This window comes from Magnolia sinica, chromosome 7 (assembly GCF_029962835.1).
Source record: "Magnolia sinica isolate HGM2019 chromosome 7, MsV1, whole genome shotgun sequence".
Taxonomy (NCBI): domain Eukaryota; kingdom Viridiplantae; phylum Streptophyta; class Magnoliopsida; order Magnoliales; family Magnoliaceae; genus Magnolia; species Magnolia sinica.
In genome coordinates, this window is record NC_080579.1 from 90,556,368 (window position 1) to 90,572,749 (window position 16,382).

Genomic DNA, 16,382 nt, shown 5'->3' on the forward strand with positions numbered 1-16,382 from the left:
TTCTTTTTATTGTGCGATATATCGCACAATATCACAAGACGTTTTTGCAAAATCGCCGATATTAGCGATACTATCGTGTTGTATATGCAGATTTAGCGGAAAATCGGATTGCGTCCTACCCCTGCCGTCTCCATCTGGGAACGAGCAGCAGCTTTGAGTGGCCACGTGATGTATGGGTCTTATCCACATCATCCATCCATTTTTTTCGTATCATTTTAGGGTTTAAACCCAAAAATGAGGCAGATCCAAGGCTCAAGTGGACTACACAATGGGGATTAAACTCTTACTGTTGAAAACTTCTTCGGGCTGACAGAAGCTTTGGATGGAGCCAATATTTGTGTTTTCTCTTCATCCAGGTCTACGTAATTTTATGAATAGGTTGGATGGAAAATAAACATCACGGTGGGCCCTAGAAAAGTTTCAACCGTGAGAATCATTATCACCGTTGCTTCCTGTGGTGTGGTCCACTTGGGCTTTGGATCTTCCTCATTTTTGGGCTTATGCCCTAAAATGATACGAAATAATGAATGGATGGTGTGGATAAGACCCATACATTACGGTGACCAATCAAAGTTGATGCCCATTCCCAGCTGGAGACGGGTGGTGGTAGGACACAATTCGCATACCTTTTTTAAGGGATGTGGAACAAGATGTATCACACACGATCTGTCACGGGATCTGTGGGGTCCGTATTGACGTATATGTTTTATCCAGGTCGCCCATCCATTTTTTCATATCATTTAAGGAAGTTATACAAAAAATTAAGTAGATACAAATCTTAGGTGGACCACACCAAAAAAAGTGGCGAATGACCATTAAAAGTATTTTATAGGCCACAAAAGTTTTGATTTAAGCTAATCTTTGTATATTCCCTTCATCCAGTTCTGATTGACATTATCAACGGGTTGGATGACAAATAAACATTAAGGATCTACTTAAAGTAGGCCTTGATATGTATTTAATGGTGAACGTTCAATAATCACTGTTGCATGTGGTGTGGTCCACCTGTCATTTGGATGTACTTAATGTTTGGGAAAACGTCCTAAAATGATCTTTAAAACGGTGTAAGGTTAAAACCGGCTATGCAGTTACCCGCGTAACAACTATTCCACACCCGGAAAGTGGATTCGATGAGACTTGCTGCACTAAAAACGGTGGGGCCCACATAGATGTATGTATTGTATATCCATTTTATACATCCATTTGGAGAGATTAGTTTAGGTCATAAGAAAAATAATGGGTCAAATCCTAAGCTCAAGTGGACCCCACCACACAAAACAACGAAGATTGAACTCCTACCATTAAAAACTTTGTGAGGGCCACAAAAGTTTTCGATCAAGCTGATATATTTATGTTTTACCTTGGCCCATATTTGTATGAATTTATGAACAGGTTGGATCTAAACATTATGATGGACGTCATAGAAGTGGTTTCAAGTTGCAACGATGGGTATCATTGCCCCCATTGTTATCTGTGGTAGGTTCCACTTGAGCTTTAGGTTGGCCTAATTCTTTGGCTCAGGCCCTAAAATGATCTCTCCAAATGGATGGATGGTGTGGATACAACACATACATAATGGCAAGGGCAATAGTCAGGGTCCCACGCACATGTTGGTTCCGTAGCACGGTCACGTGCGAAAATGGTGGTACGCGGATTTTTTCGTGGGAAGTTTCTATGTTAGATTGCTAGGTGGGGCCCACAACGATGTTTTTGAAAAATCCACACCGTCCATCCATTTGTCCAGATCATTTTAGGACATGAGACCAAAAATTAGGTGGATCCAAAACTCAAGACGGCCATAGGAGAAGGAAAACTAGACAAAGTTTCGTAATGTTGAAACCTTCCTGGGCTCCACCTTGATGTTTATATGCCATCCAAACCGTTTATATAAGGTCATTTCCACTGGGATGAAGTGAAAAAACAAGAAACTTAGCCTTGTACGAAACTTTTGCGGCCGTACGAATGTTTAAACGGTGGTCATTGAATCTCCTCTTTCCTCTTGTGCGGTCCATTTGAGTTTTGTATCCACCTTATTTTTGGTCTCTTGTCCTAAAATGATTTGGAAAAAGGGATGGACGACATGGATTTTTCAGAAACATCATGGTGGGCCCCACCTAGCATCTAAGCGCAGGAACTTCCCATTAAAGGCCTTCGCATGAAATCGAGTCCACCATGATTGCCAACTAACGCACTATACTAGTAGCTACCGGTCGGTGCCCTGTGGGCCCCACAATAATGTATGTGTTTTATCCGCGCCATCCATCCATTTTTTCAAAACATTTTAGGGCATTACCCCAAAAATGAGATAGATCAAAATCTCATGTGGACCACACTAAAGGAAACAACGGTGATTGAAGGCTCACCATTAAAAACTTCATGAGGGCCACAAGTTTTGGATGAAGTTGATATTTGTGTTTTCCCTTCACCTAGGTTTATGTGACCTAATCAATAGGTTTGATGCAAAATAAACATTACAGTGGGCCATACGAAGTTTTTAATGGTGAATGTTTAATCACCACTATTTTCTTATGTTGTGGTCCACTTGAGATTCGGACCTGTTTTAATTTTGGCCACATGCCCTAAAATGACCTGAAAAAATAGATGGACCATACGGATAAAACATATATCTTGGTGGGGCTCACAGAGCATTATCCAGTAGCCACCTCGATACTGGCAGCGTCGATACGCAACCTGCGTCCCACTCGTTAGATCCCTAACTATGGGGGACATTGTAGGGTATGTACCTTACATCCACACTGTCCATCCATTTTGAAAGCTCATCCAGGTCTATGTAACCTTATGAACAAGTTGGATCTCAAATAAACATTATGATGGGCCCTAGGAAGGTTTCGACGGTGGTGTCATTGTCCCTACTATTTTTTATAGTGGGGTCCACTTAGTTGTGTTTTCATACATGTTTTGATACATTTATAAATGTTATACAATATATTTGAATATAGTTGACTTAGTTCAATCAGACAACGCATGGCTTATGACCCTATACAAAGGAAACCTATTGTGTGCACTCTTTTTTTTTTAAAAAGATGTTATGATTTAAAAGTGTATAAAAAGTCTTTTTTAATCATCCCTGAAGTTTTGCTGAAAAATTCAACCATTTTCCCAATGTTTCCCAAAAAGTGCGATAAATTATGCGATACAAATAATATATCCCGTACGATAACCGATACGTATCTGTATCCCAAAGGTGCAATACATTGCGCGGTACCGATATTTTGAACACTAGATGTGCCACACAGCACAAGGATGATCTCCAACATGCAACAAGTACGTCCACACATGATCAATGTCCTAAATGAATGTGGTCCAACGTGTCCATGGCTCGGATGTGCAAACTAGAGCGTCCGTACACCTAAACCCGAGTGTCGTAATATATCCAACATTGCAGATCACCAAACTAATGTGTCCAAGACATTCAATGGCATGGTCTAATGTTTGTAACGTCGAGATGTGATCTAGGTCAAGTTGGGTGCGTCCAAACAGTCCAAAGATGTATCAATCAATTCCAAATAAACAGCCCGCATGTATCTTCCCAGTGTAGGGTCTTCAAAATTCACAACCATGCGTGTGGGGTCTTTAACGCGGCTAAGAACTGGAATTGGGTCCACTAGGCCCCATGTAATGATCATCCAACCATAATGAAACTAGGGTTAGGGCCTAGGCTCTCCTCCTTCTCTGATAAACTCGTGTAGATGCACGGGTGCCATCATCATTCAGACTCTCGCTTTTGGTCACGCTCCTAACTAATTCATACTAGTTTACATTTTGAAACAAACGCTTTCCTACTTCCACACCCAAATCTATTATCGCATTGCTTCACGCTTCATGCAACTACAGTATGGATCTTCAGACCTTGGCTTCAAGTTGGGTCCAAGTAAAAATAAGGGCATCTACACAATTGGACCCATCCAATGGACAGATTTGATCTCACACACATTTGCCACGTGGATGCATGGATGACGTGCAGACAGGTTCTTTATATGCATGTGGGCTTAGCAAATCTCATTCAAGTGTTAGATTAATTTACATGAATAGTATTATCAATACAGTTAATCAAAGTACCCGATCCAACCCAATTTTTAACTGGCTCCAGGACAATAGACTTAAACCCAGCCAATCGTTTAAATGAGTATGCCAATTGAAACCAGGCCTATTGATTAAAAAACAAAGGGACTCAAACCCATTGAAATTGGGTGGGTACCTAAAGTACACATGGATATAGAGTACCCCTTGTCAAACATGGAGCAAGTCCATGATGACACTCTAGCAAAGTCCAAATCTAGACTCGAAGAAGAGAAAAAAGGTAACTTAGGATGTAGAGAGCACATTTGCAAGGCAAGAACTTGTTTGTGGTTTCTTTTTCCAGGTAAAGCTACCCCGAAATGGAATGCCAGTTTGTCGCTATCGTAGAGATGAAGCCTCCTTTTAAGTAGTATCCAAGAGATGTATACATGAGATGCAGGGTGAAAGAAGACAAAATAGTCAAATGTTCCACACCTCCCATACAAGAGCTCCATGAATATAAAGACTTGGTGCCCAAAGAACTCCCAATTGGACTTCTCCCTGTATGGAACATTCAGCACCAGATATATTTAGTTTGCTTTCAAGTCTACCGAATCTTACGCACTACTGAATGAGTCCCGCCAAACATGCTAAGCTCCACCAATAGGTTATTGAGTTGCTACATAAGGGTTTAATTTGGAAAAGCACATCACCATATGTTGTTCCTACATTAGTAGCCCCTAAGATGGATCTTAGGGGATGTGTGTGGGCAATCATGTGATCAATCGAATTACTATCAAGTACTAGTTTCCCATTCCTCCTCTGGATGATGTGTTGGACATGTATAAAGCAAAGGTCTTTTTAAAGATCGACTAGAGAAGCTGATATCATTAGAGACATATCTGGCCCGGGAACGAGTAAAAGACTGCATTTAAAGCTCGAGACAAGCCATATAAGTAGCTCGTCATGCCATTTGGCCTTTCAAAGGCGTTGAGCACTTTCATGATGCTAATGACAGGTACTCCCCCCCTTCATAGCAAAGTTCTTAGTCATTTATTTCAATAATATTCTTGGTTTTAGTCCTGATTTATCTATTCATCTCAATCACTTGCATCAAATATTCACTATTTGTTAACTTGAAAAAATGCTCCTTCCTTATTGATAATGTTGTGTTTTTTAGGGTATATTATTTTTATAGAAGGAATCAAGGTTGACCAAGAGAAAATTAAGGTCATCACGAAGTGACCCGCCCCACAAACCCTTGCAAAGATCCATTCTTTCCAGGGCTTGGCGACATTTTACCAAAGATTTATTTGGAATTTCAGACTTTCAGTACAATTATCGTACCTATCAGTGTCACCAATTACATGCACGGAGGTAAGTTCGAATGAATTAAAGTGGGGAACCGAAGCTTCAATACTATAAAAAAGAAAGTGACGAGGGCTCTAAATTTGCACTTTCAAACTTCCGAAAAGTCTTTGAAGTGAAAAGCAATGCTTCAAATATTGGCATTGGTGCGGTGTTGAGTCAGGAAGGAAAGTCGGCCGCTTTTTTTAGTGAGAAGCTTAATGATGCATAGAAGAACTACTTTGTTAAGATCTCGAGTTCTATGTAATGATTCAGATGACACAACATTGGAGGCATTACCCAATTCATCGGGAATTCATTCTATACTCAAACCACGAGACGTTGAGATATCTCAACTCCCAATAGAAGCTAAGTGTTCGTCATGCAAAGTGGATGACTTTCCAACAAGAATATGCTTTCCATTTACATCACAAAGCTACAAGTCAGAACAAAGCAGCGAATGCTTTGGGTAGGAGGATCGTTCTATTAGGAACACTCATTGTGGAGGTCTGGGATTCGAAGCATTAAAAAAAAAAAATACCAGGAGAATCCCCTTTTTGACAAAATGCTTGATAGATGTGTGAATAGCCAAGATCTAAAGTGTGAATTCATCTACATGATGGATATTTATTCAAGGGTTCTCACTAATGCATTCCCGAAGGATAGTTGTGGAAAAAGATCATATATGAGCTACACAAAGGAGGATTGGGTGGACACTTTTAAAGAAAGAAAATATTGGCCATGGTTAAAGAAAAATACTATTAGCATCACATGCACTGTGACATTGAATAGTTTGTAGTAAGAGGTTGTCGATACGAAGTCTCTAAAGGTCACGTGCATAACGTTGATCTTTATATGCCACTTCCTATTCCAATTGTAGCATGAGTGGATATTTCTATGGACTTCATTATGGGTCTTCCTAAGACCCAAAATGAAGCATATTCGACTTTTGTTGTGGTGGACTGTTTTTTTTAGATGGCCCACTTTATTCTTTGCATAAGGAAGCCGCACGCTACTCATATCTCCAACATATTCTTCAAAGAGATTGTGAGACTTACTGGTACCAAAAACTATAACTTTGAACAACAAATCAAAAGCTTGTGGGGCACTTCAAGCACACTTCATGGAAGCGGTTAGAGACTAAGCTTCAATTTAGTACATATCCTCCTGAGCTATAATAAGTTAATAACCAACATGTAAAAAATAACAACAGGTCAAAAACATTAAAAACTTAAAATTTTTATTAAGAAATGAAATCTTGAAGAATGAAGACTACTATATACATTACTTACAACTTAGAAATTACAAATTTACAATACAACTTACAATTACAATTTACCATCTACAAAATATACAAGCTCTTATATACATTGATCCCTCTCGCATTGTGGCGCATCACCACCATCGTCGTCGTCGTCGTCATCAAAATCATCTCCTTCAACGTACACTTCATCTTCTTCTATTTCTTCATCATTTGTTCACAAGTTGCCCTTCCACATCCAATAGTCGAGCATCTTCTTATACTTCTTCAATCTCAATCTCATCTTCTTTGCCTTTACTGCTATTAGGCCTCGTGCTATCGCTTGCCCTTATTCTCCGCCTTTAAGAACCTTCAGCAAGTGTCAGTCCAAAAGTGGCATCTTCAACTTGGGCCCATGTCAGAGACTCATCCACAACGACTAGACCATCTGTCTCCACAAGCCACTCATTATTTGCCTCCAAATCATCTAGGCGGATAGGATCATAGAAACTAAGCTTTTCTCGCCTAGCCTGAAATCATTCCAGCAGCTTATGGTTATACTGGACAACGATCAGGTCATTGAGCTTCTTTTGTTCAAGACGATTTCTTTTTTCATGTGAATCTACATAGCATTCGGAATTTCCAATTAAAAATGAATTAGCATTGAGCTAATAAGCTGATGATGGTCGTTTACTTTTACAATTAGTGAACTAAAAATAAATTATAAAACTTCATCTCACCGAATCAAATGTACTCCAATTGCACTCACAACCGCTCACAGAATACATAAGATCAAGAATTCTCATGGCCAACTTCTGTAGTACCAGATCCCTCCTGTTCAGATCAACTCCATACATTGACCATCGGTTAGTTGCGCAAATAAGTTTAAGTTAGACACTTAAACTTCTTACATTGTAACTTATAACTTTTAAGAAGTAAGAATGGGCGTATTCATACTTCATGGAAGTGCATACTTGCCAATTTCATACTCTTACGCCCAATAACTATCTCTTAATAAAATCCATGCACTTCATGTAGAAGTCCATCTCTTGAGAAATCTTATCCTGCACCTTTATCTGAAATCATTCTTTCCAAAACGACAAGAAATCCAACCACATGCGTCGCCGATGCCACAATCTAATCAGCGAACACAGAATACGGTTGGATAAGGACATGGGCGATTGAATGCAATGAGGATAACATTTGATTGCCCTCATCTACTATCTATAATATCTAAAATTGGCTTGTAATCACGTTCTTTATAGTTGAAGTGGTCCATGATTTTGTTTTTGACCCTCTCCAGCATACGTAGATATAGCCCATGGGTGGCTTTTCATCACCGTCCACCAATCGCAACACACTTACTAAGGTTTCCGACGATTTAAGGCATTTATCACCTAATTCCAAAATGATTGGGAAGTAATGGTCTTTGGGCCAACTTCCCTTCGGCATTCTTTGTTAGGGCCCATTATTCCAATCGGCCAACACTGCAAAGGTTCTAAGTTCGAATTTCTTTGAATGTAACATTTGTAGTGTTAAGAAAGCTGTTACAAATCCAGTCATGGTCGGATGAAGCAAATTACACCAAACGTGGCTTCTCATGTGATGAAGAAAAGGGGCGTATCTATACATTAAGACTGTGATTCTCTTAGCCCTATCAATTACCTTAATAGACAACATACCTGCATCTTTTAACATTAGATCAATACAATGCGTAGCGCATGGGGTAAAAAAAGTAGCGTCTTCTCCATAAGAAGTCAACCGACGGCTACATAAGAGGTTGTGTTGTCCATGATAATTCAGACAACATATTCCTCTCCCACCTCTTCAATTATACTATCTAACAATTTGAATAAATAATCGGCCTATGAAAATAAGCCAATGCATTGACAGACTTTATTATCCCAGTTGGATAATTCACAAAAAAAGTTTATCAATGTCCAACCAGATCATTAGCCCATCCATCGACCATTAGTGTATAACCATAAATTTTTCAACTCTCTTTGTATTTGAAAATAAAGTTTTTAGTAAAATCAACCTCCTTTCTTAGGCAACTCTCCCTCATTTCGTGATAGGAAGGAGGTTTCAATTCAGGTCTAAATTGACATATAGCTTCAACCATTACCTTGAAGCTCTTCAACTTTACACTGTTGAAAGTTACATCGGCTTAGTACAACCATTTTGTAATATATTGAATCGTGGTTTTCCCATGCCTTTTGCTTATAATGGTTTTTCAAAGTGGTTTGAGCCGGTACTTTGCCCTTATCCTTTTGGTCAACCGCATCCTCGGTACATATCCATAAGCCCATGCCCACGGGCTCTTACGAGTGTCGGTCTAAATCCTCGGGTGAATGTAGGTGGTATAGAAGCATCCAAATCAATGTGTGCCAAAACGGTTATGTATCGGCCGTAACGGCCGATACGTAACGGTAACGGTGGGAACCGTTACGCGTTTCGGGGTCGTATCAGCCGTTACCCGATTTTGTACCCGTATCGGCCGATACGGGCCCGTTACGGGGTGTAACGGGCCGTTACGGCCCGTAACGGTAACTTTTTTTTTTCATTTTAAGCTCTGTTTTTGCTGTTTTTTTTAAACCTCTTGCTTCCAAACTATTTCTCACTCCTTCTACTACTAATTTCGACCAACCTTGGCTAGGTATTTGAGATAAAAACACATTATATTACAGATTTTTTTGAATCAAAGCTCGGTGGGCCATTTTTCATAAATTCGTCAAAAATAGGTATTTATACTTTTTTTAATATGTTTTGTTGTTTTAATCATGTCATATGATGTGTTAATCATAGTAGAACATGTTAATGTGCATTTTACAGATTTGGGGTGCCATTTAATGATTTTTTTATATTTTTTTCTATTTACGCATGAATTTTGGTCCCTTTTTTTAAAATTCGAAAAATCAATTTTTAATGGTTGTTTTGCTGCTTTAATCATGTCATTTGATGTGTTAATTATAGTGGAACATGTTAATGTGCATTTTACAGATTTGGGGTGCCATTTTATATTTTTTTAATATTTTTTTCTATTTACGCATTTATTTTGGCCCTTTTTTTGAAAATTCGAAAAATCATTTTTAATGATTCTTTTGTTGTTTTAATGATGCCATATGATGTGTTAATCATAGTAGAACATGTTAATGTGCATTTTACAGATTTGGGGTGCCATTTTATATATTTTTTATATTTTTTTCTATTTACGCATTTATTTTGGCCCTTTTTTTGAAAATTCGAAAATTCATTTTTTAATGATTCTTTTGCTGTTTTAATGATGCCATATGATGTGTTAATCATAGTAGAACATGTTAATGTGCATTTTACAGATTTGGGGTGCCATTTTATATATATTTTTTATTTTTTTCTATTTACGCATTTATTTCGGCCCTTTTTTTGAAAATTCGAAAATTCATTTTTTAATGATTCTTTTGCTGTTTTAATGATGTTATATGATGTGTTAATCATAGTAGAACATGTTAATATGCATTTTACATATTTGGGGTGCCATTTTATATATTTTTTTATTTTTTTCTATTTACGCATTTATTTCGGCCCTTATTTTGAAAATTCGAAAATTCATTTTTTAATGATTCTTTTGCTGTTTTAATGATGTCATATGATGTGTTAATCATAGTAGAACATGTTAATGTGCATTTTACATATTTGGGGTGCTATTTTTTTTTTAATATTTTTTTTCTATTTACGCATGAATTTTGGTCCTCAAAAATAATTACAAACACCTAAATGTAAGATATTTTCATATTACATTCATTCTAATATATCTATCATTGATAGTAGATAGTTAGAAAATTAAATATATGAATTTTGTAGTCAAATTCAAGTTATCTGGTTCATAAATTCATCAGACAGTCCGATAAAACTTCTCACCAAAGAGTGGACCGTTACACCACCATAAACATGTTCCAATTTATAAATGAATGCATATTTGGAATGCTTAGAATATTCTGGATTTAATCCATATTTTTTTGGCAAAAAAAAAATTTTGCACCGTTACGACCCGTTACGCCCCCGCATCACCGTTACGCCCCCGTATCCGTATCGGTTTTGGAGGAAACCGTTACGCCAACCGATACCGATACGGGACACCTTGATCCAAATCAACAACATCAATGTCCCCATATGCTTCTCCTTCCATAAACTATTCTTTAAGAACCACAGGGTCATGTCTTTTTCAAGCATGCATGTCCATATGCTCCATGATTTTCTTACGGATCTCTGAAGTAACATTGGGATATGCTCTTGTCTTCGATCCTGGTGTGTGCACAAGGTGTTGTTTGTGCTGGCCGATACCACTGGAACTTACAAACCCGCACAAATCAACTACTATTAATGACTTTTCGACGGTACTACAATAGTGCCCGTACTTCCATCCCAGGTTATTTGACTTGGGTTTCAAAGAAGAAGATTGGGAAGAAGACATGATTATGAGACCTAATGATTTAAGTAGTCAACAAAGTAGAGGCTAGAGAACAGGTAGTAGTAGTAGTAACTAGTAAGTACAACTAAGTTAACTAAGTTAACTACTAAGTAGTGTATGGGTAAGACAATTAGACAAAAAAAAAAAAAAACAAGAATTTAAAAAATAACTATAGGTCATAGCTAGTAGTTAAGTTCTAAATATTAATGCACTATTAATCTACTATTAGTCTATTAGACTATTACTATAAAAATAAGAAACTTCAAGAGAGAGAGAGGGAGAGAGAGTCTCGCTAGTGGAGTTACAATTACAGAAGTTGTAAGAAAGAGAAAGAGAGGGAGGGAGGGAGGGAGGGAGAGAGAGAGAGAGAGAGAGAGAGAGAGAGAGAGAGAGAAGATTGTGGTGAAAGAATAGAATATGAGGGAAAAAAATAAGTCTCAAGTCTTGAGACTTGAGACTTAGAGAAGAGTCTTGACTTGATTCATTGAAGTCTTGTGAGTTAGGTCTTCATTTCTTGAATCTTGAAATCTTGAAGTCTTGAACTCTAGTGTTGAATGTTGAATGTCATGATTAAAGAAATAAATAACAATAATAGCAGTGTACAGTACACAATACAAATGAAGACAATGAAACAAACCAATAACAAATCTAATCTTGAGTCTTGAGTCGTGACTATTGAAATGTCTTGATTCACTTGAATCCTTCTTGAATCTTGATTAAACAAACCAATAGCAATATCTTGACTTAGAGTCTTGAGTCTTGAGTCTTGACTATTGAAATGGAAAAAATAAAAATAAAAATTGTTAGCACTTAAAAATTTAGAATGCTAATGAAAGAAAGAAAGTAAAAGAAAACGTAATACGGTATAGATTAGAGATGAGAATGAGATTGAGAAGGGGAAAACGTAAGAGAAGAGAAGAGAGAATGAGATAGAGATGAGCGAATGCAAGAATAAGATAGAGAGAAATAAAGTGAAAGAAGATAAGAGATGAGAAAATGAGATTGAGAGAGAAAGAAAGAAAAAGAAGAGGAGAGAATGAGAGATATAGATTAGAGAGAGAGAGAAAGTGAGCAAGAGAATGGGAGATTAGAATGAGTCTTGATTTTGAAGCCTTGAATCTTTGCTTCTTGAATGAGGATTGCTAGTAGCTTCTTGCTTCTTGATCTTCAAGTAGATGAAGAGAAGAGACTTAAGTCTTAACCAAGAGGAGAAATAAAGAGAGATCATGAGACAGAGAACGAGAGCGATTAGGATTTTAGAATGAGAGAGGGAGAGTATTAGAGAGAATTAGGAAAGCAATATTGCAAATGGGGAGGGGGGAAGTGCCTTTTTATAGGCAAATGCATGAGTTTTCAAAAAATAATAATAGTAATGTCCAACGATCAGATTTTTGACCGTTGGACTGCATATGCGATCGCATATGCAATCCCACCCCCTTTACACCATTGTGTGATCCCATAATTCATTATGTAATCCCACCCCCTTTACACCATTGTGTGATCCCATAATTCATTATGTGATCGCACATGACAACACTGGTGACAATGCCTAAGTTGCCAAATGACTTAGAATCTTGGATATCCTATCGACTTTCAATGTGGCGAATTTGTTCGAGTCTATGACAATGTATCTAATGCGCAAGATGAAGTCATCATCGATTTGGATAAAACAACTCCTAAAGAAAAAGAATGAAAAAGTTGAACAAGTGTTGCCACTACTAACACTTGATGGGGCCGATACAAGCAATACTTAGTGAGATGGAATAACAAGCCCTATTCTAAGTGCACATGCATCACGCGCAACGAATTGAAATGATTGGATCCGAAACTCTGCTACTTGTATGAAAGGTCTAACTCGCTAGAGTCGAGTTCTTTACAACTCAAGGGGAATGATGTAGGCCCATGGCCCAACATATGCTGGTTTTGGACTATCTATTGCAAAATTTGGGGCCTAAATGTCAAAGATCATATTTGCCATTTATGGAAGATGGGGAGGTTGATATGGAAGATATGATTCAAGATTTTGGGGGTATTTAGTAGATTTGTTTTTGTTATTTTAGGCTAAATCCTTGATGATGGAATTTTATTATCTTAAATAAACTATTGATTAATTAGACATCAATTAAGATTAATTTCAACTAATCTAATAGTTGAGGGATTTTCATTAAAAGGGGGGCGGGCTGTAGGAGTAGGCATTTCACATTTTTTGAGTTGAGTTTTCTTAAGTGTTGTATGAGAAGTTTAATATCAATAAAACTATTTCTCCCTCTCTACTCAAATATTCTTGTGAGTGTGCTCTTATCCATTTCTTTGTTATTCGAGTGTCGAGAGCTTATTGACCCGATAGTTGGATTGCACCACAAGGTCATGTCAATTGATATCAGGGCGCGACCTATCTTCCTTTGTACAAGGTAACAACACAGGAAAGATGGGATGGAGACTAAGATGAAGAGTTACAAAGAGGGTTGTTATCTCAAATCTTTGAGCAATTGAAGGATATCTTGAAGGGGTTTTCAGAACAAGCCGACAAGTAGACTCCATAATTCCACAACAAACAATCGATCGCACAACATCCCGACAACCAAGCATGCAAATATCGCAATGGCGAGAGAAGTGTGTTGGGAGGCATATTGATTCAAACTCACACTATTAGGATTGAATTCCCAAAAAATTAATGGGGGTGATTCAGTATGTTGGATGTATCGTGTAGAACAATTCAAAATTTTTAACAAGATTCTCGACGATTAGATCATCATGGTAGCCTCAAATGCATCTGATTGGTGATGCAATTCCATGACACCGATGGATGGAAAGGACCACTAGAGAGATATCCTTACTCTCTAATTTAGACATGCATTATGTACGTGATTCAGACCAACAGAGTATGAAGATTCCCATGGCACATTATCTAAGCTTCAACAAGCCTCATGTGTGTGAGAATACCAGAAAGTTTGAAAGATTGCCTAACAAAACTATCGGATTGCCCGAATCATCCTTAGTTGCTTGGTGTCCGGGCTTAAAGACAAGAGTTTGGTGGGCGTAAAGGACCTACATCTAGCAGCATTAATTCAAGTCTTCAAGCAGGCAAAGTGACATAGTGCAAGATCCCCAGTTGTGGATGAATCTCCACCAATCAAGAAGCCAACATCAATGGAGGTGCAAAAAGAAGAAGAAAGGTAGTAAGGGACTGTTATAATTGCGACAAGAAGTTCACTCCTTGCCATCGATGCAAATCTCAACAGCTGTTCCAGTTGAACAGTGATTCCTCGGAGCAGCCGGTGGCTGAAGATGGTAGTATTGATGTGGCATTGGATATGGAAAAAAGGCCTGAAGCAACCTTGATGGCAAGGTTGATCAGGAGAGTGTCGGAACGGTGCACACCATTTTCTAGTTATTTCTAGGGTATAAATAAAGCACATATTTGTGGCTTGGGCGAGAGTGGGTAGAGTCGGCTATTAATTATCAATTGTCATTGTCTGACTTCCATTGTGTAAGAGGCTAGAACAAGGTTTAAAGTTTCATCCAAAAGGACCAAAACAGGTACGTATCACTCACATCCTTGATGAACAATACAGCTGTATTCAACAAAATCAGCCTACACAGCCCGATACAAGACGATATGGGGCTGTAATGGTGAACATATGATATGATACCAATACACCAATTTAAAACCTTGGACTCGAGTCATATGGGGCGAGTGTCATTGTAATGTGGGACAAGGGTCATATCGCCCACATCTTCATTGCACATGTCTCGCGATCATCCCCACTAGCATGGTTTTTACAAAAAATAATAATAATAACAATAAAATTGAAACGCCTGCATATTTTCTACAGACAATGAGAGGGTTGCCCGGGCTATTCTAGGTCATGTAGCTACCGTAGTACTTGTTAAAACCGTTACATCCACATGGGTGCTTCAAACATGCATTTTGGATGCAATTCTCAACTACCATAACCTTTTCAATTCACAAGATGTCTACCCCAATAAAGAATAAAGTTCTCAAAAAACAAAACAAAGAAAGAAAGAGATTTACCCGAACGAGTTTGTAAACGACAGGATTAGCAATCTCTTTCGACGAAGACAAAGAATTAATCCTTTCGATAGAAGCATCCTCAATGCAATCTCCACCATTCATTTCCGGGTCCATGGAAAATCCGCCACAACTAGAAACACAAATCGACAAACTGCTAAAAAGCTTATTCCTCTTTTAATGAAAGTTTCTGTTATCTCTCAAAAAAAAAAAAAAAAAATCTGCAAAAATAATAATAATAATAAATAAATAAAGAAAAGAAAAGAAAAGGATTCAAGCAAGTCGGAAACCGGAAACCCCAATCTCCCTCACTCTCTGAAACCAAAATCCAAACAAGTTCAATTTCCACCCCCTGAGGTTGATAGTCACCCACACCTCCATACTTCCAATTGAACTGTTGAAAAGCATTCATAGATAGGATTCTCAAAGAAAACACTTCTATTGACGAAAATAGCCCCTTGGAAGGGGTGGAACTATCAAAATTAGGGGGTGGAAATATCATTCTTCTTGAAAATCCAAACCCAAGAACTCACTATCAATCTCTAAATATTTACAAGAAATGAGATGAAATGAAATGAAATGAAAATGAGAAATGAAATGAAAAGCAATTACCGGTTAAATACACTCAACGGCGCATTTTATCACTCTGCGAGCGGGAAGATTGGGAAATCGAAGTATAGAAGAATCGAAGCGGGAAAGATTTGCGTCTGGATTCGGGAAATGAGAAGGATTGGGATTTTTTTTTCAGATAGAGTTTGGAAAGGAAAGCGATTTGCTGCTACTCAGCCATTTTGAAGAAGAGGAGTTATTTAATACTCTGGAAGTGTATGAAGATTCATACGCGTGCGCTTAGAAATTGTATGCGTGGCATGTATTAACTCAAAATAAACCGACTAATTTATGGAAGATACTCTATTTTATATTACTTCTTTAAAATAAGAATTTTTAAGGATTATAACATCTGAATTGTAGACATTTGTTTGTTGAAATGGGCCATTGGATTCTTTGCATTTTTGACCGTCCAATCGGTTTCCACCAATCAGATATTTAAATCATCAAGTAATCTTAATTTTTTAGTCATGATTCATCTAGAATGGGTCCCAAGATTTTGACGGTTTCATTCCAATTATTTGTATTCCAAGTAGGCTATTTTAAAGTAATTTATAAATGCTTGAGTATCATCTATCACACAGCCTGAGTATCAAATGTTTCTCTCTTTCAAGAGAGAGAGGGATGCGGCATCGACTTTCCAGTGCTGCTTTTCCCCCGAAGAATTGACTACCGTAGACGTAACT

The 16,382-nt window shown here is 37.8% G+C and overlaps 1 protein-coding gene across 9 annotated transcripts in view; it reads right to left on the reverse strand.

Annotated features, from left to right (window-relative positions):
• Positions 1 to 15,864, reverse strand: part of LOC131251686 (uncharacterized) — a 56,661-nt gene extending 40,797 nt beyond the window's left edge. For 3 of the 9 annotated variants that reach the window (XM_058252574.1, XM_058252567.1, XM_058252570.1), the window contains exons 1-2: positions 15,700 to 15,861; positions 15,091 to 15,241 (exon numbers count right to left, since the gene is read on the reverse strand). In XM_058252574.1, coding sequence (XP_058108557.1) covers positions 15,091 to 15,188 — 98 coding nt within the window. In that variant the 5' untranslated portion in view covers positions 15,189 to 15,241; positions 15,700 to 15,861. Of the gene's footprint in view, positions 1 to 15,090; positions 15,242 to 15,399; positions 15,577 to 15,699 lie in introns of those variants that run through there. The other 6 variants (XR_009174015.1, XM_058252575.1, XM_058252573.1 and 3 more) reach the window with 6 other exon arrangements.
• Between the last annotated feature and the right edge of the window lie 518 nt (positions 15,865 to 16,382).